At 44.0% G+C, this 25227-nt stretch overlaps 1 protein-coding gene and 1 long non-coding RNA gene across 4 annotated transcripts in view; one reads left to right on the plus strand and one right to left on the minus strand.

The window, feature by feature from the left end:
- The first annotated feature begins 2420 nt into the window (after positions 1–2420).
- The window catches only part of EDAR (ectodysplasin A receptor), a 72307-nt gene continuing 49500 nt past the window's right edge, over positions 2421–25227 (plus strand). Inside the window, exons 1-2 of one of the 3 annotated variants that reach the window (XM_068679343.1) lie at positions 2421–2815; positions 12071–12240. In XM_068679343.1, coding sequence (XP_068535444.1) covers positions 12208–12240 — 33 coding nt within the window. In that variant the 5' untranslated portion in view covers positions 2421–2815; positions 12071–12207. The remainder of the gene's footprint in view (positions 2816–12070; positions 12241–25227) is intronic. The other 2 variants (XM_068679338.1, XM_068679351.1) reach the window with 2 other exon arrangements.
- Positions 2829–19689, minus strand: LOC137855331 (uncharacterized). Its single transcript, XR_011095683.1, has 3 exons — positions 19278–19689; positions 12786–12838; positions 2829–11692 (listed from the first exon to the last, which is right to left on the minus strand). It is a non-coding gene; the product is annotated as an uncharacterized lncRNA (long non-coding RNA).

Genomic DNA, 25227 nt, shown 5'->3' on the forward strand with positions numbered 1-25227 from the left:
TGCTTGCAAGTCCCCCCATTCCAGCTGGGTGCTCCAGAGAGTAAGAGGACACATGTGGATGTCACAGGGGCTGAAAGGGGGATTTAATCCTCTCAGCCTGATACCCAGTGCCTGATGCCAGGCATCGGTGTGACAGCTTTAAAAAATGCTATCATTTTGGAGACCTTTTGTCAAAGGCAGCTTTTCTTTTTCTTTCATACACACTTTCCTATTGTGAGTGAGTCAGCAGAAGATGAGCTTTTTTTACACACAGCTCTTCATCACTGCAAAAGGTACACACTCAGCACCCTTGCTGAGCATACCCACTGGGCTGGCTTTGGGTCCCAGTGGGATGTGGACTTCCAGACCAAGCCAAAGGGAGTCTGCTCAGAGGCAGGACCCTGGGAATGTGTATTACACTGGTATTTTACCCTTCTTGCCCTGAGATCAGCAGGGCTGTTAAGCAGCCGAGAGCGCATTGTGGTTGTGGGTTTTGATTTCCTTCTGCTTAGAAGCCTGAGAGAAACAGAAGAATGAAAATTAACATAATTTAGGCTAAATGTATAAAACATAAAATCCTCTGGTGCCTCTCAGACTCCAGTGTGATAAACCATCCACAGAAAAACATATTGTTACAGAAGTACTGTAACTAATGAATCCTGATTTCCTACAGATTTGTGTCCTGTGGGTTGACTGACTTGTGTGGTCTAAGTTGTATGCTTTTTGGGTGGCTGGGGAATATGTGAGGTCTTGCTCCACGTGGATTTGCTGCCTTTTTATAAGGTGTGCTCACATGGTGCTTTCCCCCAGTCTGGGCAACAAGCTGGGGACAACTGTCTTTAACCAGCTGCTTGTTGTTACAGACTTCTGAGGACATATTTTTGTTGGTCAGTAGTTTCAAAAGTTTTTAGGAGGACACAAATGCTGAGAACATGAACCTTATTTCCAGAGGAAACAGGGCTAAATACCTATTATGCTCCTTCTGTCTTCTGCTCCACATCTTCTTCTGGTTTTCATGGTCCTGCTATTTTTGTTTCTTCTCCAGAAAGGATGTATCCTGTGGGCTGTAGGGAGGCAACCTTTTTCCTAATTTTGCATCATTTCCAGTTAACCTGCCCTGCTCAGATATTCCTGCATTCATCTTTGCCTCTCATCTAAGCTCATCTTAACAAGGAACTGCATCCAGGAACAATTCACCTGCTGCTCAGAGAAACAACCCCCTTGGAAGGTCAGCCAGGCTTAGCCATGTTCTGTCTGTGTCATCATGATATCATCCATAAGATTTTTATTCTCTTCAGGTAAGTAGGAAGCCACCTGCAATTCAGCTCTCGGGTCAGTCTGTGACAACTGGAACCATTAAATTGAATGAAATAATTCATAAAGTTAGTTAATAAAATGAAAAGATGCCCAATTATAATTGAATGCTTATTGATTCATAACATAGGGTTTGGTATGTGTTAGACAAGAACAAGTGCACCCATTTTCGATGCCCATCAGAATGGTGACAGTCAGGTCAGCTGTGTGGTTATAAGAACTGCATGTACTGCAATCCAAATTTTATGAATCTCATATCCCCGCGTTGGTGAAAGGTTTCCTTTGAGAAATATTTTCCACTGGTCTACCAAACACCGTCAGCTTTCCACAGTAGGTATTGGGTGCTCACAAAAATAGTTGCAATGTTGATGTGTTTCTCCTTTACAACCTCTGAGTTAACTGCAGTGGTCGCACTCAAGTCATTTGCAGGTGTTTTTTGGTTGGTTGGTTCTTGTTTTTTTAAGCTTATTTTCACTTCAGTGTTAAATAATGTTATCTATCTAGGCTATTTCTCATTTTCTGATTGTAGGGAACATAGTCTCTGCAGAAATAATAGGCATTCCCTTAAACAAAGCTGGTTGACAGCCTGAATTTGCAACCCACAGAAAATTTCAACGTTGTAAGAATATTTCTGGTTTTCTTTGGAAGAAATGAATCAGTAGTTCAGAAAGGTAGCTGTGACATTTTCAATCAATGTCATTATTTTAGAATTGTATAAAAGCTCTGAGCTGCCCACAGCTCGGGGGGACACAGTGATTCTTGGGGTCTCCCAGGCTGTCCTGTGATGGAGTCCTGTGGGAAGTCTGGGGGTCCCAAACCTGTTGCTGCAGGGCAGGAAAGTGAGGAGGGGAAACCTCTGGGAGTCACTCTAAATTCCCTCAAAATCAAGCTTTTTGTGCAGAATAGTTTGATTTTGCTGTGCTGGTATTTGCAGATGGAAGCCAGTTTGATCAGCACATTTCCCCCTTGTTCCTTCCATTCCCAGAAATGTTCCTCTGCTCCACATCCCGGGCTCTGCGCTCGCTTTTCCAAGTCCTGGCTGGCAGAAGTTTCTTTTTTCTTTTTTTTTTTTTTTTTTTTTTTTGTCTACTCACAAGTAAAATCTAAATACAGCCAGAGAGGGAAGGAGGGAAGGCAGGCGGGCAGGCGATGCTCGGCGCCTCCTCGTCCTGCACCTCTAGGTGGGGTAGGCGAGTTTCCTCAGAGAGCGGAGCCCTCTCCTGCTCGTTGCAGTTTGCAAAACTTCCCCAGAAGAGAGCAAGCAGGAAAGGAGAAGTTCTTGGGAAGCCCTCCGAGCCTGCGAAGGCAGCGCCGGGCCGACAGAGCTGAGGGCTTCGGTGGTTTGGAGATCCCTGGGATCGAGCTGGGGACATTCATGACAAGCTCTGCGAGGAGAGGACGAGCCCGCTGGCTGTGCCCGAGCCTTGGCACCTGTGAGAGCCCATCCAAGTGGTCACCTCAAGCCCTGTGCCCACAGGAGGACCTCTCTGGGATTCGGCGGTGGTGACCCCATCTGCGCGAGGTAGGCTGGCGTCAAGCGCGTTTGCCACCATTCCCCGGAGCGGGGGCAGCTCTGGGGTGGGAGCTGCTCTGTCACTGGGGGCTGTTGCTGGAAATCACGTCGGGTTTAGGTTTTGTTTGAACACGATCTACTGTTCTGTGAGTTTTTCTGCTCCCGGCATTAAACTGAAGAGCTGCGTTTTTCTGTGAGTGCCAGAAAGTAGCTGGAGGTCTTGGTAGCATCTTCGGTTAATAGCTGGAGATCATGGTAGTGCCTTTCGTTAAAAGTTTCCTCACTCTGAGTGTGCTTTAGATTTATCTGATATGAGAAGTTTTGACGTTCTGGCCAGTTCACAAACACCAGTGGGTCCAGCAGATCGTTTTACTTGAGTGGCAGTACGTGTTTCTCCAGAGGATAGGGGGGCTGCTGTTTGGGGTTTCCTGTTAACACTGCGAACTAATTTGCCTGTGCACTTCAGACTGTTACTGCACATTGGAAATTACGACCAGCTACCACAGCGTTGGCAGCGCTGAGGCTGACTGCATGTACATGTGAATACATGTTTGTAGCATGCTGATTTTTATTTTCCCTGCTTCCTCAGCCTTGCTGTAAGAGTGCTCTGGAGCTGAGGTCTGGAGACGAAAGCAGGTTCCCAGGAGCTCCTGAGTGGCAGTGCCATTGCCATGCGCTCCGAGCACTGTGCACTGTACTCGTGGTACCCGAGCAGCTTTGAAATGCCCATTTCAGCTACCTCTGTGGGAGCAGAGAGCTCGGCCTGGGCTGTAAAACCTACCCCAGCAGCAGAGCCAAGCAGCCTGCCTGAGCCTTGTGTGACTTACGACCAGTACTGATACCGAGCTGGTTGTTTTAGCTGCTGCTGCCATGACTACAGCACTGATGCTGTGGATTAGCAAAAAGGCAGCCTGTATGCCCAAGAGAAAGTGTGTTTTCATTTTTACAACCTGTGGTGCTTTAGACAATACACAGAGGGGCATTAAGTCGCTCTTCAGATATGTTCCCCGTGGGATGAAGGCTGAGCTCAGCATCTAGTGCAATGGTACCAAGGAGCTTAGTGATCAGTGCCTGCTTGGGGTGACACCCAAAACCACTTTATACGCCTCCAGCTATGAGGAAAGCTTTCACACCTACGGCTGCTGTTTGTTGGGATAGGTGAGGCCTATGGCTGCTGCTGCTGCTCCTCTACAAAAGAGGAGAGAGACAATGTTGTGTGCTGCAATTGTGTGTGGTGGATCTCGAAACATTTTGGGCAAATGTTTGAACTCTATGGCATCTCTATGAGAAAAATCATGGGAGATCATGAATTTTAAAAGGAAATCAATGTCATTTTGCAAAATGGTGTCAAACCCTATGACTATGTTCAGGATTACTCAGTCCTTCCTTCTCTTCTGTCATAAATGCCTAAGTGGAAACTGAAAAGAATATAAAGTGTCAGTATCCTCTATTGAAGAGCAACACCAATAAGAAACTAATTTTGAAATGAAATGAAACAAAACCAAACAAATGAAGGAGATATATTATTTTCAGCAGCAGCCAGGTTGGCTCCACACCACCTGGTGGGAACAGTTTCTCCTTCAGGTAAGCTCCCATGAACCGAATTCCACTGGAGATAACTGACAAGAAAAACTGTTACCAAAACTTGGCCCAGCTCTTTTGGTTTGCATGGTATGCCATGATTGTGTTGGTGTTCATAAAAATGTAGTCTTGAGTTCATCAAAGAGCTCAGATGAGAATGAGAATGTGCACAGAAAAAGAGCACATGCTTTTTTTCCTTTTCCTTTTCCTTTTCCTTTTCCTTTTCCTTTTCCTTTTCCTTTTCCTTTTCCTTTTCCTTTTCCTTTTCCTTTTCCTTTTCCTTTTCCTTTTCCTTTTGTCTTTTCCTTTTCCTTTTCCTTTTCCTTTTCCTTTTCCTTTTGTCTTTTCCTTTTTTTTCCTTTTTCTTCTCTTTCTCTTATAGGTGGTTTTTATAGAAAACTGCTGCCACAAATAGGTATTTTTTTCTCTATTACACCTAGATGGAAAACATGTGATGTTTAATTTTTCATGTCAAACTGTGAAATGGTCATTTTCAAGGGATCGTACTGAATCATATGCGATGGAAATCACCTCACTGAAAGTGTTGAGCTGAATGTGATTGTACCGTAACGGTGTTTAGAATTCCTCTGAAAATGGCTTCACATGAAACATGGCATCTTTACGTGTAAGGATGACAGTTCTTGGAGGACTGGAATATTTTGACATTGACTACAGTTTCTAATTGAACCCATATAGCCACGCTAGATAAATGGTCCAAGTCTCAGTTTTCAAAAAATAGCAGCATAAGCTTTTGAAGATAAGATGAATATTAAGATAATGCTTTTCTCATGTTGTCATCAGTAGAGGAATTCCCCTCCAGTATCCTTAACAGAGTTGTTTCCTTTAACCATGCTAGGATGGAACTGGGTTTCAGATCGTATCTATACCGCTTCTCTTCTCAGCTAAAAGGTAGATAAATTGCAACATGAGCTTCTGCCTATAGCGGAATACACCAAGAAGGTCCCAGCATGACCACACCCCGCATGAGTTGTTTGTGAAGAGCTGGGGTATATCAGCCTTTCAATTCGCTCATGTTAAATGTATCCGTTTTCTTCTTCTGTGTTGCTCTCCAAATTAGGTGTTCATTTTCTTCTGCTGTCCTCCTGACCCTCAAAGACCGGTATTCTTTATTTTTTTTTATGATGCTTTCAAAAGATGACAGGTGTCCCTTTTCACCTTCTGGAGCAGCAGCTGTCGGTGAGGAAAACAATTCCTTCCTAATACACAAATTGTTCTGGCCAGTGAGTTGTTAGGGCAGGGAGACATTTGCAAAAACAGAGACACTTTCCTGTCATGTGCATTCCAATGAGATATGTCCCTTTAAAGGATTAGACAGCAGATAAAAAATAATGGAATTGCAACATTTATGACTGTCCACCTCTACAAGTGTTACTGGCCTGACCATGTGGTCACCATATGGACATAGTACTTGGCCATACTTTTTCCAGAAAGCCAAGAACCTGTGTTGTTCACACAGCAGAAAACTAGGACGTCCAAGTACTACTTGGAGGCCAAGGAACTTGTTGTTCTTTTGTTTGATTTATCACTTATCCTATTCTATAAAAAAAAAAAAAAAGAGGTTCTGGGCCCACACAGTCAATGGCAGAGCTCCCACAAGGCTGGTGTGCCCAGCTCTTGCTGGCTCCATGGCAGCATTTAGTGATCAAACACTGCTTCTTGAGCCATGCTAACATTGCACACATTTGTTTTGACTTGATGTAGCTCAGATCTTTCTGTTTCCTCCCACCATGGAAATCAGAACAAAAGTAGAGAGGATGTTATTCTCAAATTCAGAAGGAGTCCATTAGAAACAAAAGAATAAAAGATAAACAAAGACTATTTTAAAGCATTATCTGCTATTGTCTTTTAAAGAAGTTAAAGCTTTGCCAGTGGATTTTCAAATCTCTGTGGAGACAGAGTCAGGGCCACATCCTCCTGATCTGACGTCCGTAAGTGCCGGTTTTGAGCTGTCAGAAGTGGTCTTCTATGAAGTTAATCCACAATGCTTGAGCTGAATCATCCACCATGAATCTAGCAACAGGTTTTACATTACCACATTACCCTAACGTCTGACCATCTGCACTGCAAAACCAATAGCCAAGTCCCTGGTGGATTTCACAGAGTTTCTGGCATTTATTCTTTTTCAGTCTCAGTTCTGCAGAGCTGAGCTTTTTTTTTTTTTTTTTTTGGATTTGCTGCCTTAAATTCTGCTCATTTCCTTTTTGGGAGGGAAGGCCTAGTAAGATTTTGCACAGCAGAAGAGAGTGTCAGAGCAGTGTCAGTTCTGTAGTGAAAAGGCTTTTTCAGAAGGTTGATGTTGCCCTGTTCCCTGCACCACAAAAATCTTCTCCAGCGGCTGGTGATGTCTGTGCTTAGCCTTGCCTGACTTGCTGTGCACGCAAGGTTAGGAGGTTTCTTGATGAAACAACTATCCAGGGTCCTCGAGAGCTGCTCTGATAATAAACATGTGTGGCATAAACCGTTGTTTGGGAATGTTAGTTGGATATGGTTTGTGGCCACTGGAGAGACAGGGAGGAAAAATAAGAGTTTATAATGCTTAGCTTGACTACACTTGTGGCATCCTGAAATGCGGGTAGACCTGAGATCCTTTTGATCTTGATGGCCAAAATCAGCCTAGCTGCAAATCTACAGCATCCAGCCCTTCCCCACCAGTCTTCAATGAGAGGTTTACTTCCCTGCTGGAACCTGGCATATAAAGATATACGAGCTCCAGTTCCTCACTGCCTTTGTCTCTGCTGTGCAAATGCTGATGGATGTACATCCCCTGCAGATTGTGTTAATGAGCCTCTGGTTCTTTAGGCTTTATGGCCAGGACATGGTGTTGCAAAGCTTGGCTGAATCCAGGTCCAAGGCAGCTCTAGGGTAAGAAGCAGCCCTGGAAAGATTCACTTTTTTTTCCCACCTCCCCTAGAGGTTGTGTTGAATATGAAGCTCTGTTAGACCAGCCTCTATCCTCTGTTCAGCTATATAACAGGCTGGGGACCAAAGCAGAAACATATGGCCAAGTACTGAAAGAGCTTTTAATTCTGACAGTGCATCCATCTCCTCCTTCAGATATATCACAAAGAAAAACTACTGAAGTGCCAGTTAGGCAGCATACAATTATCTGCAGATTGACTACCAGGATTTTTCTTTTAATCTTAAGCAAGAGCAGTTTTAATAGTTCAGGATTCAATATTTAGAATTATCCAGACAAGAAGAATGCATATCTGCGAGATATTCCTTCTTTCTTTCACAACTGTATACACACTCCACTGCTTGACAGAAGGACCTGTAAGGGAAGGATGCCTGCATATTAATAGCCGGTAAATTGAGGTTTCACGGAGTTGGCTTCCATCACTGAAAAGAAAGAGACAAAAAGACCCTGTGCATCCAGATCACACATCTTGGAAGACAAAAACTGGGACTGCAAAAACATGAGAAACAGACTAGATGAAAGGCTAAAAACGTCAGACTGTGTTAAACTATCTGATGCTGGTTTATAGGCTGCTACAAGTTAGGAATTGTGAAACAGGCAGCATCCTCAAACCCAGGACTGAAACTTGCCATCTATAACCAACAGGATTTTGAAATTATCATGCTAAAGTAAAGTTTCTCTTCTTAGAGTTTATGAAAATATGCAATAGACCTCAGAGGAACAGAGTTTAGTCAGTGCTGAGCGCATTTTAATACTGTCCCTGAAATGCAGTTGCAAAAGAGCGAAAAAACCAACCAACCGAAAAACCAAAAACCCCGAGAAAAGGCTGGGGACGCGTTCTCGTTTTTGTCACTTGACATTTTGCCATTTCTTTGCTCAGGGGGTGGCATGTGACAATGGGTCCCCTGAGCTCGGCACATTTGTGTTTCCAAAAATAGGAGGGAATGCGCCGTGGGCTGCTGCCCGCTGGCTGGCCCAGGCACCCCTTTTTCCTTTTCTTGGTCTTTCACCTGCGTGGCCAGCATGGCTCGGCGCTTCGCAGGAGTTTACGGGCTGGCAAACTGGCGTGAGCCGAGGTTCACGTGAAGTCTGGCAGTCTGAACTCGGAGTCACGAAGCGTTCAGTTGTGCCGGCGGCAGGAGGGCAGTAATTTCCAAGCGAGGGGGCAGAGCGCGCAGCTGAGGGCAGCAACCATCTCAGCTGTCTCTGCTTAATCCATCAGCCAGTCTGAGCGTCAGCACCCTCCAAGAGAGACAAAAGCAGAACTGAGTATCCAAGCATTGTGGGGCGCACATTTATTTCATTACGCTCAAATATTTCCCCTTGATGGGCCTTGTCTCTTTAAATTTTCCATACAGAAAAAGCATACGCTAGCATATTGCCAATTGGAGGGGTATATTTTTCTGTGCATGTGTAGATCCAGTTCATTTCTTTGGGACATAAAATACAAAGGAAAAAGCCATTGTTCTTGCCTTGCTCTCAATTTTCAGAAATTACCAGTTCTCATAAGCAGACCAAAACAGATAACAGATGGCATTGGCTAGCAACAAGGAAACCTAGATGCAAATACCGTACGGTATATGAAGAACGTCTCTGATGTGGCAGGGTTGTGTTTTCTATCATGGTTTCTAGCTGGTTGTGAGAAAAGTCCTGCACTAGCATTTTGTGGTATTTAATTGAATGTGAAAGGTGAAAATAATTCAGCTGGTGACCAAATGGCAAAATTGGTGATAAATAAAGAAATAAGCAAACATGCAGGGGCTTGATCCACGTCCCAGTGAAGCCAACAGGAGACTCTCCAACAACATCAGTAGCCCTTCAACTAGGACCTACGTGCCCGTATCCAACCATCATCAAAGGCCCAGATGTACACAGGCTACACTACGAAAGAAAAAGAGCAGGCTCTTGCCCACGAATGTTTTCTTGGCCCAAGGAAACAGCCATCAGAGACGGCTCCATCCCTCAGGGAAGGCAGCAGGTCCAGCATGTTGGCCATGCAGGTCCAGGCAGCTCCTGAACCCTGGCAGCCCCCAGCTCACCAGTCCTCTTGGTGACCACAGCTGGGCTGAGCTATAGGGTTGTCTATCACTGTGGGGTGCAGGTCGCTCGGAGCTTGTATAAAGTTGCTTTTAATTTAGCATAAGTGGAAGTCAAACTAAACAGCCAGGCAGATAACTCTGGTGCCAGTACCTCGGTGTGGGGAAATGCCCGGGGCACTTTGAAGAGGTGCCCTTGGGGATAAAGCACGTGGGTGAGGCACGTCCATGTGGAGGTGAGACAGTTTGCTGCAGCTTGAGGACGGCACACACTTTCCACTCTCTCCTGCACACAGTGTCACCTCTGTCTCAGCTTTTCAATTCCAGCCTGCAGAGCAGGGAAAGTCAACACAGGTTAAAAGAAACGACGGTTCCCCCAGCTTCCCTTTCCACCGTGAGCGAAACTATTCTTGTGGTGAACAGGTACCAGATCCCTCCCCAGGAAGGAACAGGAGAGGGCTGAGCAGCTGTGAAGCTTCAAGCCTGATGTCTTGGTCAGGTGAGACTACAGTTGCATGCTTTCTTCCTGCAGAAATGGGTGCCTGCCAAGTCTCCAATACAGAGCACTTGTTTCTTGTGCTGCAGAGCCCTAAGATATCAGGCACAGCAACAGACAGACAAATGCACTCAAAATGACAACGGTTTCTTATATTTACTCTTTTTGCCTCTGCCCTCAGTGCTTGTACAGACAGATCCATGGCAATGAAGACAGCCTTGCCTTGTTGGTAGAAGGATGTGGTTAAATGCTTGCAGGTTTTGGCTTTTTTTTTTTTTTTTTTTTTTTCTCGAATATGAGAGTGTTGATGGGGTGCCAGTCAAATATTGGCAGATATTTGAGAGCAGCCATGTAGCTCACCCATTTGTTGGTGATGTTCCACTTGTGCAAGCAATGTGCCTGTCCTACGCCTTTGCTGATAAAAGATTTTGCTCTAGTCCTTTTCCCATACAACACTGAATCTATGCCTATAAAGAGCATTAACAGTTTTCCCTATAGAATAAGAAATATATAAAATTCAATTTTTCTTTGAAGTGCTTCTTACTACTCCTTTTGCATTCAAGCAAAGCTGTCACCGAGTTCACTGAGATTTGCCCACGCAAGGAGCAAAGGCTCTGTTCTCTTGGGAGTATGTAAGCCATTTTCTAGTAATTTGTCTGCTAAGATGATAGATCTCCTTATTATAGCACTGTAAACAGGAACTTTGCTGTCTTCTAACAGAAATGACTTTACATATTTTATGACGCAGAGCCAAAGGCATTGCTCTTGTTAGCTGGTGTTGGTGGCTGTTTGGTTGGTCTGGACATGAGAATTATCTACTTCCCCTTCCTCTTTTTTGTTTTTGTTAATGAAGGCTTTCTACCTGACTAAAATACATAGCTATATTTTTCCCTTCAGGTCATGTTATCGGAAGCTTTGAGTTGGGGGTGGGGGTAAAAAAGTTCACTTACCAAGTAAGATTAAAGCAATTAAAGGCTAGGGCTCATATTTAATTTTCCCTCGTAGATGCAATTTTTCATGCAGTGACAGCATCAAAACCTTTTCAAGTTTTATAGCTATTTCACATTTGGCAGAAACAACAGGAAACCATCTGTAGCAAAGCAGGATTGTTGTAAGCATAATATTCAGTAATGAAAAAAAGATTAAAAGAAAACACTGTTATCTTTACGTGATAGCTTTGAAGGCATAAAGAGCAGGATGCCTGCATTCACCCATCTACTAGCATCGTAAAATGTTCTAGATGAGGCAACAGTCTCAAAAGTTGATTATTTCAGCAGAAAGAATGAGTCCAACAGGACACAAGAAATACATTTTGACTTCTGGTTTCTGGTTGAGATCTCTGTGATGGATGTAAAGATGCATGTGCAGAGGCTTTACATGGGTGTTTTCTATGTATCATGACTTACATGGCAGAGCTTACAAGCACACGTGTAACTTCAGATAGACGAGTGGTGCCAAATAAGCAAGTACTCATCTTCTTAAGCTTTATCTCAATGGTTGAAAGTCTATTCTGGACCATAGAAATAAAAATAAGACTGTGGAAATTCACACAGTTCATATTGCCCTGTGTTCCATCATGGCACAGTGCATTTGTTCTTGCTTCGTTGTGTATGCTTTATATGCTGGAAAGGAGGCGCCAAGCCTGAAGGTGAAAAATACTTCTTGCTGTAACTTTGTTGGCTAATCAGGGTGTCAGGTCCCGAGGGTGCAGTTTTAGATGTGCTCATAGTGGTAACTGAACACTTCTGAAGCCCACGGTCAGTCTAAAGTCATCACAGCACTGTACTGTAAGTACTCTCCAATTTCTGGTCATGCCAAAATACTTGTCGGTACGTCTGTTCAAAAAAGAAAAAGAACAACTTTTTTTTCAATTGCACGATAAAATTTAACCCACTGCTCTTTTCTCAAAATTTTGAATGTGAATGAAAACATCAAAATTTGAAGTGAATGAGAAACAAATCAAACTTTCTGTAATTGCTCTGTCACCGACAGTGTTTCACATAATAATAACCAGACCTAGTTTTAAGATAGTATTTTCTTGCTGTGCTGAAGTCAAAATATGTCAGGGAACTGCAATATCGTCTTGTTATTAATGTCTTAAATTATAGCCAGACACCCTGTTTTTCCAGTTTTCCAGGCAAGTTATGAAGGCTTTTTTTTTTTTTTTTCAAGTGCTGAGCTGATGAGACATTAAAGGTTTCTTTTTCAAATAGTTTGGCTGTTGGGTTGCTCCCTTCACTCACACCTGCCCCTTGACTTAGAAATCGTCTCCGCCTCTGCAGCATCAAACGGTGAATTTACATAGACACAAAGAAAGCGTGGAAGGCCAACAGCTCGTGCAGTCATTAAGATGGGAATGCAGGAAGAACAAAGCGGCACAATGGTAAGAGAAATATCACAATACCCTACCTTTCTGCGAGGCTGACTAACCAGGGCATTCCCATAGGAGGGAACTGTGCTGAGGATGCCACGGGATTAGCAGTTTCATGTAGGGCTGCTGGCAGTGACTAAGCTGGTAACGGCAAGCCAGTCGAAGTTCTAGACATGAGTCAGGTTTTGAACTTGTTGTGGTTTGTAGTGGCTAAAAGGGCTTTGTACAGCATCATTGTATGAGGCTGGGACTGAAAAGTGACGGGCTTACACCTGGTAAAAACTACTGTCTGCTCTGGAAGCCAATGCTTACTCTCAGCAAAATGTTACAGCCTCGCTCAATTCCACACATTGTTCACAGCGTAGCCTGGGTGTGCCTCTCAAATTATTTTAATGCTTTTACAAAGTACTCTGCCTTATTAATTCGGTAAATTCTTCCTAATTATACAAGCATCCCTGAAGAATTTCAGAGATGCATATAAGTAATGGCAAAGTTTTTTCTTAAAAAAAAAAAAAAAGACAATAAGAAAAAAGTGGTAGAATAATATCTGTGCTTACCACATCAAGTAAGTAGTTTCTTGTAAGCGTGTATAGCTTTTTCTTCTGGAATTCTAAAACAGAAGCAAAGAAAATGAGTGGGAAGTGTGGTGGTTGGAGTTGTTTTATTCCTTCAGAACTTTCTCCTCATCCCTTTTGAATCAAGCTTGGTGGAAAGACTTAAGTGCAAAGACTTGGGATGCTTCCTGAGTCCTGATGTCATGGATGTTTTTGCCATTTCTTCTAGCAGACTGCTGATGTTGTGCTTTCCTTTGCTGTTGCCTGAGTCCATGTCTGAGTTGGACATTTTTATTTTTTTTTTAAAGGTAAAATTGCAGCACAGGCTGCAAAAAAACATATTAGTTAAATCAAAATGAGTGAAAGGGAAGGACATCTGCTTTTCCCCTTGCACAGACAAGTGCAAAAGCAGTACTAGCAGCTCAAGTCCAAGTTCTCCAGAAATACATACAGGAGCAAAGCTGCTATCTGTGGTATTTTCCCTATCGTTACTGATGCTAGCTGCATTAATTTAACAAGTGTTGTGCTCAGACCTTTGCTTAGCTGCATAGACATGTCCGCTTTTGCCGAACAGATGAAAGTTCATAAACAGTTGTCTTGAACTTCTCTATGTTTTTCATCTGGAGTTTTCACCCTTTTTCATATATACAGATGAAACACTTTTCCTTAATCACAGAAGAGCAATTAGAGATGGGTGTGTGAAAAGCGCATAGAATAACAGGCACTCTCTGTAACTTTGATTCAGGAACATGTTGGGGTGGGAAGCAGATACTTTCTTTTAGATCATCTTTATAGACTTAATCCCACTGAGGAACTTGGGTGCCTCGCAGACCCATCACTTCACATGCTGAGCTCTAAATTTTAGATCCTCAGACACCTCGCTCACCTGCCCCTTCACCCCAGAGGTGCCTACATTCCTTAACACCCACGCTCGCATCCACCGAGTTCCTTGCATGCCTGAACCTGTGCTTCTGGACATGCTTTATACCTGGCCTAGGCTGTGCTAGAGGAGCAGATCCTCACATCACATGTGAGTCCTTCTGCTGACAGTGGATGCACTTTTACATTTAGCCCATGCTCTCAGAGTTCAGGTGGGGTGTGGGAGGGAGATTTGGCCTCGGTGTCCTCCTCTGCCTGGGAGACTTTAGCTGTTTCTCTCACCATAGTGCCCCCCTCCCAGCTCTTGTGTTTTCTGGAGCAGGTGTCTTTCCATCCCTCTAGGCATAAGTAACTCTTTGGAGTCACTAAAAAAAAATTAAAAAAAAATAAAAAGTAGTAATGCTGTTGGCTAGCGTACTTGCCAGGGTGTATGGGGATATGGGCTCTGGGGAACACTCAATCTAAAATATTTAAATTTTTATTAGAGTAAGAACTGGACCCCAGTTTCCAAAACACTATCCCAGGTGGTGCCCCAGTTGCTGGGTTTGGGAGTCACCTGTGTGAGAAAGAGAAAAAAAAAACTGTCTGATGCAAAGCAGAAAGCCCTTGTGGCCACGCTGGCTGCTGCCTGGTGGGGACTCGGGGCAGCCCTGTCTGCATGATGCTTTCCCAGTTTGCCCACAGTTGTCAAAGGAGAAGAGTTTCAAACTGATGTTCAAACAAAGGAGGATGCTTTCTGCAGGCAGGCAGGGGTATCTGGCCTTGTGTCATGCCAAGGAGGGTCTTAAGTGCAAAGAGATTGTGCAGCACTAGTGATGTGAGGGAGGAAAGTGTCCTGTAGGAGGGAATCCACAGTGTGTGCTTTGTGGGGAGCCTGGAGAACTGGACTGCAATGCTGAGTCCCCAGCCAGTTCATGGAACCACAGCACCACAGGATGGCAGAGGCTGTCAGGGCCCTGTGGAGGCCACCAGGCCCCAGCCCTGCCCCAGCAGGGCCACCCAGCGCAGGCTGCCCAGGCCCATCTCCAGGCGGCTTTGGAAGGCCTCCAAGGAGGAGACCCCACAGCCTCTCTGGGCAGCCTGTGCCAGGGCTCCTCACCCGCACAGCACAGAGCTCCTGGGGCTCAGGGGGTGCCTCCTGTTCCCAAGAGCCTTGCTGGAGTCATGGCCAAAGCACATGTGCTGGTTTCTGAGGGCCTCCATTTTGAGGCATTTTGCTCTCCCCAGGCTCTGGCAGTAGCAAGGACGCTGCCACCTCATGCGGCTTCCACAGGTGGTGCTCAAGTCTGTCATGGCACTGCTCCTGTCACAAATCTGGTCCCCAGATCTGCTCCCTGCCAAAGCAGGGAGCTTTCTTGGTGAAAATGTGCTACAGATTAGCCCAGGATAGTTTGAATTAGGGAGAGCTACAAGGCAAGCAGCTCCAGGGGCACCAGCGTGGATGGGGGTCGATTTCTGGTGGATCAGTGTCTTGTGGCTGACTGCCAGCTGTGGCTGAAGCTCTCTCCCCTGGGACACTTGCTAAGATTTTCCTGCCATGTGAAGCTGTCAGTGGCTCACAGGGCAGCCTCGTCCCGAGCTGGGGCATGCCACCTGCACCATGAAGCATTTCTCCCTGCATCCGCCGGCTGGGCAGGACTGAGGGGGAGGTGGGCTGGGGGCACGCAAGTGAGCATGGGGAAAGAAAAATGACTACATAAACCCCATTTGCTTTGGGATCCGGTTAGAGCTGGGGAAATACACCCAGATGAAAAAAAAAAAAAATCCCTCCTGCAAATATCCAATAACCCCGTGGTTTTGGCACTCTCTTGAGAGACGGGAGCTCCCTGTTCCAAATTAAACAGAGGGAGTATTTGATGTTGTCCCGTTTCACTCAAAGTATGTCTTACTACTCCACTAATAAATTGATATGTGGAAACCATATACTCCTCTGAAATGTGCTAACCATATCCCGTATGCAAGCCTTTAGTTCTTACCAAGTCACAGTACTTTTTAATCTGTTCAAGAACAGTTCCTTAGAGTGCAAGTGGAGAGCACAGCTGAGATTTAGGAGCAAGATGTTACAGGGGCAAACTTCAGTGAAGGAGTAATAGGTGGCATGAATGTGGTAGTCTTAGGGTTTCATTTCCAGGCTTTTGTATGGCTTTGAAGTAAAAATAGTCTACATGAATCATAATATTTTCTGAACACTGAAGGTAGACTTCAAAAAAACACTTTCATTGCAGACTGTTTGGTTTTTATTTGGGAGACTTTGCGAACTGTGCTTATACATTTACCTCGTAGCAGGCCCACTGATTTCAGCTGTCGATGCAGCTCTCTGAGTGGGGGCAGCAAAATCTGGTCTTAATGTTTTGAAGACTGATGTTAGTCCCTTTAGGATAAGTTTGTTTTATTAGGCACATAAATTAGGGAGAGCCATTTTGTAGCTCTGTATCCAGCTTTTGCTTTTTCCTACAAGAAGAATAAATGAGCAAGAGATAAACAGGACCTCAGGGATTCAGGTGAAAAGCTTTATATTTGTAATAGCCTGAGAAAGGAAAACAGACAGAACTGGTGAACGGGGAGACTTGGTCTTTGTTGCTTTACAGCCTTAAACTCGCATCTCCATGAGGCGCCAAGAGAAAGGGTGATATTAAGGCTGTTTTTTTAAAGATTTGTATACACAGTTTGTCATGACATGGCAACAATAATGAGATGCTTTTAACTGGCATGTAACTTATGTGGTTTTGGTCACTTTCCATTACATGTCAATAGCGTAGAAAAAAAGTAACCAACAGAGCTTATTAGTAATAAACAAAAACGCTACCCTCTCCTTTGCACGCTGGTGGGTCTAGCTTTGACGTAATTAAGCATAACATAAAAATGATGCATCTGTCAATGCCATCATTTATCATGAAAGGATAAGCCCTCTGTGGTGCATGGTTTTAATTAACTGTCACTTGCTCTTGAGGCTGAGATGCAGTATACACATTTGGCACTTAAGAGCTTACATGAGTTTGTGTAGATGTCCTAGAAGGCAGAGCCAAGATGGCCAGAAACTGATTCTGAAAGAAACCTGAGCACACAAGCGCTTGCTATCCATGCAAGGCTTTGTCTTTTAAACAACTTTCCTACTCACATCCTTTTTCGTGAAGAATTAGTTTTTCCTTTCCACCATTTAAAGCGCATCACTAAAACATGCCCCCAGGTCCCTGCACAGCGTGACATTTCAGACAAGCTGTAAAAGAAATGTAGTTCCTCGGTTGCTGCTGTGCACTTGCGAGGTGTATCTTCCACAAATGCTGCTTCTATAACCCTTTATTTACTTCAAGAAAATAGTCACGGTGCTAAATCACTTTTTATTATAGGGTTTTGCTAGAGTTATACATGTGATTTTTCTCATGCTTACAGGGGGCACAGCACTGAGTCAGGCTGAGCCCTCTGCTACGAGCTGTCCCTGACTGGAGCCTGGATGACTCCAGGGGATCGCCTGGACCGAGCAGCCCGTCCTCGGCTCTGGGAGAGGAGCCCATGTGGCACAGTGTGGGACGTGGCTATTCACAAGTTAGAAACATGAATGTTTACATTTCACTTTGCACAACAGTCTTGGCGTTATCCACCCCTTTGCGGGCAGAGGCTGATGCTGCGTTGCCCTGGTGGCAACGGGCTCCAGGCAGGTGAGGGTGAGTTTTTTGAAACTGCGCTCCTGGTGGGATTATTTTGATGCAGAGGCAGCACGTGTCCAGCATGTCTTTGCCACCTTGAATTTATGCGGGAGCTGAAAGGCTGCAGAGAAGGGCTCTGCACCAAGGGAGCAGGCAGAGCAGAGGGTGAGGACTGCAGCACACAGGAGGGAGAGGGGAAAGGATGCTCAGATCCTGCTCTGGGGCTAATGAAGAGCAGCAGGCACAAGGGTGGTGGTGTCTCTCCAGTGGCTGGAGCTGGGGAATCCAGGGTGTTTGCTACCTAATTGGTTTGGTGGTGCCCTCATTAGACTAGGAGGCCCTTGATAGGGTTTCTTGAAATTTGCAAGTAAGCTATTTTTAACAGGCGTAGCAAGAGAGTGACTGCCTAGAGCCACGTATTTCTGTTTCCCTCTCTTGCGGCACAAGCCGAACCTGCTTTGCTTACACAATATTACTTTTTTTTTTTTTGTAAAGCTGTGCTCCTTTTATTGTGTTTGACTTTGGGTTCAAGCAGCACTCTCTAGCTTGCTGTCACGAGCTGAAATGTCAGAATGAAATACTGAATGCTATTTCCTCAGCTACTCTGTGTCGGAAATTATGGAGGCTCCAGGCTAAGTGTCCGCAGTGGATTGCCACGATTGCTGCCACGGAGCCATGCTCCATTTTTCAATACATTGGTCACAGGCTGATGAAACTGATTTCTTTGAGAACCTCCTGCTGCTAGCACCAGATAGAAAACATTATCCCTCAAGGAAAAAAAAAAAAAAAAACAGAAAGAAAAAAAATGTATAGATGGTAAATCTTTCAACTGTGAAAATAGAAGGGCATACCTGTGGCCAAGGTGAGATTGATGCTGTAACTTCACAAGCAGTTGTGTCAGTTCAGCTCAGGAGATGTTTCTCCTCCCATCCTAGTGGCTAGATGTTGAATGTGTTGTACAGTCTCTCTTCCCGCCCTCCCTTTTGCCCCATTTTAAATCTGCTGCAAATTTAACCTGCTTTATTCAGATTTCTAATAGCATGATGGTTATGTGCTAGCTGGGGCATGCAAGTACCTGGAGTCCCAGGAATGCTCATAATTTGCATCCTTAATAAACCATAATTTAAAATCCTAAATATAGAAAGTGCCCTATAACTGAAATGGAATAAAACAGCTCCTTCTTCCCAGATCTCCATATCCCAAACATCCCTGTGAGCCCGGAAATGTTGGAAGAAGCCCCTTACAGGCCTGGCTCTGAACTACTTGAAAAGGAGAATCAGAAAACCAAACCTAAAGCAGTTAAATCTGGAAGACACTAATGGGTCCAACTCAAAGGAAGGGTCACTCTGTGGTGCTAGAACAGCCCTTAAAGGTCCTTGGTTTTGCTGTTCATCCCATATTACGTTCTGGTCCCAGGATCAAAGATAGGCATTGGGAAATGCTAGAGAAAGATGAGATTTTCTGATTTTGCTTTAATATTAACCAAGATGTTTCCTATACTGTATTTTTTTCTGTCTTCTTGTCTCTATCAGTGCTATTTCAGAATATCTCCTCCTAAACATTTTTGAGTGCCATGAATTAAAACAGCCTTATTCCAAATGACGTGGTAATTCTTCACCCTGGGAAATGCACCACAACCGGTTCTGCACCGCGAATGGCACCCTAATGCCCCGACTTTTATCTGGCCTTTGAGAGATACTGCAAAATGGACAATAAATATATTTATTTGCTGTTCTGCCTCGGCAGCTGGCTCGCCATCGCTTCCCAGGCAGTGATGGCAGCTTGGGCATCCCAGCCCAGCCCTTCGGGTGGCCGCTGCCGCCCATGCCTGTCTGCTTCTCCCTCCACCCACTACCTGCATTAGGAGTTTGACTCTTTTCTTATATATATATATTTTTTTTTTCTACCTCAAAGTGAGAGCAATTCCCGGTGCATTTATCTCAGATTATGCGGTCGTTGTAAGATGAAGTACCTGCAGCAGCCAGTCTGCGGTTGATTTGAACGCAGGCGAGTCTCGACAATGAGCTTCAAGGAGGGTGTCAGGTATAAATCTCCTCTTCAAACAGCCAGGGTGCATTCCAGACTTCAGAGACACCTCTTTGTGTGGAAGGGTGGTTGTGTTTTTCATTTTTATTTTTTTTTTTATGCCTCCTTTTTCTTGGGCCTGGAAAAGGATGAAAGTGTCGGGGTGTGTGCGTTCGTTTAGGCTGATAATGAGAGTGAGGCTCACGGGCATGGTAATTTGGCAGCCTCTTCACTTCCTGTAACAGTTTTTAAAAAAATCATCCAAGGGCTGCTTAAAGACAAACATTTTTTGTTTAACTACTGGTGGTTCATTTTCTGAACAACCGTGCAATTAATCTTATTTGTATTAAAGAGGCAGGCTGCTTTTTGTACGTTTTCTGAGCTATAATTAATGAAGATCAAAAATGTTACAGAGACACAATATTTAACTTTTCGTAGGTGCGACTACACAACATCTGCAGCGATTAGAGAAGTCAAAGAAAAAAGCAATGTGTCTTTTTTTTTTTTTTCCCCCTTCAAAGTGTGTTTGCTAAGCCTCTTTCCTGAGCAGAACTCTTTACTGCTCTAGCCTTGAAAATAATTTTTGGTGAGGAGACTGATCAATACTCAAAACATAGGGTTTTTTATTGCAGTGGGAGATAAATACGTTGTTCAAAAACCTATTATCAGATAGGTCAAACTTGCAGGGACCGAACCTGTGAAGCTGAATGCAAAACTACCCATGTTGCACCTTGAAGGACTGGACCCAAACAAGAGTTTTTATTGCTTGCATAGAAGTTTTTAGGCAAGTGTGTGTGTGTGTGTGTGTGTGTGTGTGTTAAAGCTTCAAAAGCATCACAGCAGTTTCATGATTTTACATGTAAAAAATCCTGGATGTCTTTGGCACTAGGAACTCTATAGCATAGATTATCTTTGAGCTGTGCTGCTTAAAAACAATTAGTTTGTAATAAGTAGTAGCTTATTTATCTCTGCATGATTAAATAAAGAACACCTCTGGAATGTATCACTCGAAGACATATGACGAGAACCGTGCATAGCTCTACCTTGGCATTAGCTGCCTCCCGCTCCACCAACCCTTCAGCTCCTCCAGCAAAAGGAAAATCTGGTTTTCACTGGCCTGAAATCAAAACACGCTTGGCTCCGTGTGTGTCACTCAGATGCACAAAGTAACTGCACACTTTGCATTTACATACAAGCAACAGGAACATGACTTCATCACACCGGGGATCACTCGTTTCATATGCATTTGGTGTTTTGATAGTGTGTCACAAAGGAAAGGTGCAGCTATGTTATTCCTCTTAGTACAAGGACTGTTCTGGTGTTGGTAAGGTAAAATTGACCGTGTCATCTGTGAGATCTAGGATAAACCTGACCTCAAGCACTGTTTGATGCAAGCTCTCCTGGTGGGATCTGAAAACCAACAGGACCCCCTCTGATATGGCCTAGACCATGCTAAGAAGGAAAGAGGAATTAATCTTCACCCTTTGTGGGATGCAAGTGTCACCATTTGGGAGGTGATGTACAAAGAAGGCATTACAACCTGGGGATGTCTGTGTCGAGTCCCTGTGCCTCCAGTAACGATACTCTGCTTCCAGAAATTTGGAGACAACACTGGGCAAGGGATATAGGGCAGGTCTAAGCAACAGGCTGCTGTGCCCTGGCAGTGCCTGCTCAGGGAGAGAGAAGCCTGGCACCAACGTGAATGAGGTCCTCGCACGTAACCCATGCTTGGGGGCTGAAGAGAGACGCATTTGTTTTGGAGAAATGTTTGCAAAACTGCATCACGGAAAGCTGCCCATGCTGATTACATCATATTTATTTCTGTTTAATTCGTGACTCATAACTTTCCTAAGTATAAGCAAGCAAGAAAAAAAAATCTAACAATTTCATGTATTTAAATTAAAAGTCTTGTCACATATGAGCGACGTTGGGTCTCTACATCTCTCCCTTGAATCCCTCTCGAGGTCAGAAACCACCGAGGTGTTTGTGGGAAGAAAAGCACATCCCTCAGAGCAGGACCAGCAGTTTGAGAGCTTTTGGCTTTGAGCAGAAACCCTCTGTAGCAGGCTTGGGGGTGTCAGGGGATTAGCCCCTACGCCTTCCTTAAGTCTTAACAAAACTAGGCACAAATGTCAACAGCTTCACTGTTTTTTTCATAATTGCAAAACTGTTAAATGCCAAAAACACACACCCAGCAAAAATGTACAGGTTCTTTAAGTGGCTCTGGGAGATGAGAAGTTTTCATGTCGTAACTTAGGTGAGCCCCTCCTGCAGTCCCCAGGTTACTCATCTTCCTAAGCACCCTTTCATGTTATCTCCCAGACTCCGAGGTCTTTGAGGAAGAGACAGCCTTTATTTGTGTACTGTACAACGCTGAGCATATTTAACAGCAAGCTGAAACATTTGCCTGCACTGTAAATAGTTGCCAAACATGGTGCTCTAAGATGGTGTCAAGGACATTAATTCCTATTTATTAAGAAGGGAGGGAAAAAACATGCATTATTAAGAAGGGAGGGAGTAGAACATGCTATACTTCAAAACGAGATGGTGCAACATGTAGCCACATGAAGATTTTAGTCTGTACCCCACTATTCAGGGCACAGTTTAGGTTGCCTTTACAGTGGCGGTTTTTCACTTGATAAGGAACTTTTAAGAAAGATTGGAAGAGGTTGGAGAAGCTCTGGTCACAGTGCTGGCATGTAACAGGCTCCATTTGCTGAGGGAAGAGAGGCATTTCCAGGCTTGTCTTTGCATCTCCAGCCTGTCCCCATATACCCCACAGAACCACTGTGTGAGGCCTCGGATTTTTCACCCTCCTCTTAAAATGCAGGTCTGCTTCTAAGTGAGAGTGGCTTCCCTCACTTTATTTATTATACCACATCTTCCCTACACATTCATTCAACATATAGGTAAAAATTGTCTCTTCTTGTATTACCTATTACCTATATCACCTATGTTATACATTACCTATTCTTATAAGAATCACTTATTGTTATATATTTTCCATTCTTTATGCTTCTTACCCTTGCATTTCTAAAGAAGCCTGGAGAAAGATCAGGCCTGTGACAACACTGAACAAGTAATATGAGATCTACTTCATAAAGAAATTGCACCTAACTGGGAATACAAAATGCTTTCCTCAGACCTGACCAATTGTAATGATTAGAGGGTCTAAACTAAAATTTTGCCCAAACCTTCAGCTCGGTGTCAGCATGGAGAAGATCAGTGGGAATTTCAGAATTTCTTGGCATCCTCCTTGAGTCAAAACTTTCTTTTCTCTGTAGCCATTCTTTCAACAAAGATGCATGACAGAAGTTAAAGTATGTTTGTATCTGAGGCAGGTTGGAGACATGTCTTTTCCAGCTGGAGTAGACTGGCTAGGATCAAGCTACAGTATTGCTTTTGAGAAATAATGACATTTAAAAGACTAGCAGTAAATGACACCTCCTGCATGCTTTCATGCCCTTGACCCCAACTTTCCCGTGCTTTATACAAATGTTCTTTGTCCCCATTATGCGGAACCTGGGAAAAGCAAATCTGAGTGTGTGGTAGCACTGATCTGTAGTAATGAAGTGTTTGCTAAAAATGTTGCTTACTTACAGTGCCTTGCACTTGAAGCTAGAGGGTCTAACACAAGAGCTATCTTGAAATCAGATCCCTGATGTCGCTGAGCCTCGGAGAGCAGGCGTTCTTGACAACTGCCATCAGAAGTTGGAGCTGAGCTGCAACACCAAGGTTTCAGTGCCTTGTTTAAACATAAGTTTAGGTTGACTGGTCGTTCAGAAGAGGTTGTAAAAGGCCTGGGATCTGGCACATTTGAGGAAAACCTATACATCAGTCTCAGTGCCTAAGTGTGTCGAGATGAGGACTGGTCTCATCAGCTTCATGTTTGCCTCCACGCCACTTTCCCGAGGGATTTTGTACTGGTGATAATAAGGTTGCACATGGAAAGGAGCAATCTTTTCAGTGGTAATTTGTTCACACACACAGACAGACCCTGCCAATGCTGTTTCCAAGCAACTGAAACCATCTGTAAATTCAGTTCTAATTCAGAAAATAGTTTTAAGAAAATAAAATGGGAAGAGGCTTTGGAAAATAGGACCTCATTCAAGTGTAGCATCTTCTTAGTGGGGGATATGTTTATGTTATTTTATGTGAGAAAATTGTTGTTTTTTGTTAGAAAGGAAGTTAAAATCGTTCCCCAAACTATGAGAAACCCCTTTATTCGGGTATTCTTTGTATGTGCAGTTTCCCTCCATCTGAACTAAGCCTTTGGTTGGACCAGAAAACCAGCTAGCTGGAAGTGTTCCCTCCACTCGTGTCAGGAAAACATTAGCTGTCCCAGGGGTGACTGCAAGACCTGGAGCAGCTCCAGTGAGCCATCCCCGTCCCCATGGCAGCCGTGCTCTATCCAAAGGCTGGGGAAGTTTTTCCTCTTCCTGAGGAAAGGAGTGCTTGGCTTAGCAGCTTTCCATCCTTCTTAAATGGAAAGTTACTTTCTTTTCTCAACAGAAAAACCAAAAAGGTTTTGGGAGCTGTGCCCACCTGCAGGGTGGGTGGGAAGAAGAAGCCAGCAGAGCCACGAATGGCAGCTATAATCCCTTACAAGAACGAGGGAAAACACCCCAGATCACACCACTGCAGCCTTAGGACGTATGGTGCAGCAATCCCAATGCTCACAATGTGAGACACCTGAGAAAAGCAAGGTGTTATATGGGGTATCTCTGCAAGAAGCCCTGGGGAGAAATTCAGACCTCCTGCACTGCTTGGATCTAGCAGGAGGGGGGACCTCAGCACATCCCTTACGTGCTCACTGGCACATTTGGGATACAGTGCTCCAGGGGGAATATGGGCTTCCTCAATATTACTGCTCAATGCCATAATGGATGGCTAATTATAGGTCTTGTAGTGAAAGCAGCAGCCCTACAGAGATCTTAAGCTACTAGAATTTAAGTGGAGATGTTATTTCTGGGATGTTATTCCCACAGGCCAAAGTAAATTACAGTGGTATTTTATGTTGGCTCACCAAAAAAAAAAAAAAAAAAAAGTTAAATGAGCAAGTGTACAGTTTTAAATTAATCTTCTTATCAAGAAGTCACTTAGACTCTGTACTGCATCTTCCGCTTCCTCCTTGTAAAGCCATTGATATCTGGGAATGCCTCTACCTTGAATCTTTGCACCATGCATGGTAGAGGACCTGAGCAGGTACAGCCTGGCAAGCTTCATTGGGCAAGCTTGGATAGCATCTTTAAAATCAGCAGAAAGCCTGAGCCTGTATACAAACAAACAAACAAACAAGCCCTTTGCTATCCAGTACTCCTCCAAACCAGCCAAGGGAAAATAATGCCACATAGGAGAACAAGTTCTTGAAACACTTCAGAGGTCTCCTTTGTTCCTAAACAGGGCCTAGATATACAAAGCTACCTGCACCTAGCCACTTGAAGGTCAGATATTTCAGTACAGCTCTTTGTACGCTTCCTAATAATGGTCAAGACAAAGCTTTCCAAAAGTTCTCCACACCTTATCTCTCCCCCTAAAAAAAAAAAAATATATATATATATATATATATATATATATATATATATAAATCATATGAGGAAAGGATTAAAAAAAAAAATGAGCCCTCAGATTTCCAAGTAGATGGAAAGCCATTTTGCCTTCTCTAAAGTATCAGTTCCTGGGGCAAAGTGACGGAAAGATGGATGATGTTTGAAAGTTTAAAGATGGCACGTAAATATTCCACCCTGGGGAGCGCACACTCCTGTGACCTGAAAATAAAATTGGGCAGAGTATGATAGGGTTAGGAGCATTTGCAAGCTGTGCCTTGGGAATATACTTTGGAAGATATGAAAAATTAACCCATCAGACCTATCAGACCTGAGGACCATGCCTTTACT

The sequence above is a fragment of the Anas acuta genome, chromosome 1, assembly GCF_963932015.1.
Source record: "Anas acuta chromosome 1, bAnaAcu1.1, whole genome shotgun sequence".
NCBI classification, from domain to species: Eukaryota; Metazoa; Chordata; class Aves; order Anseriformes; family Anatidae; genus Anas; species Anas acuta.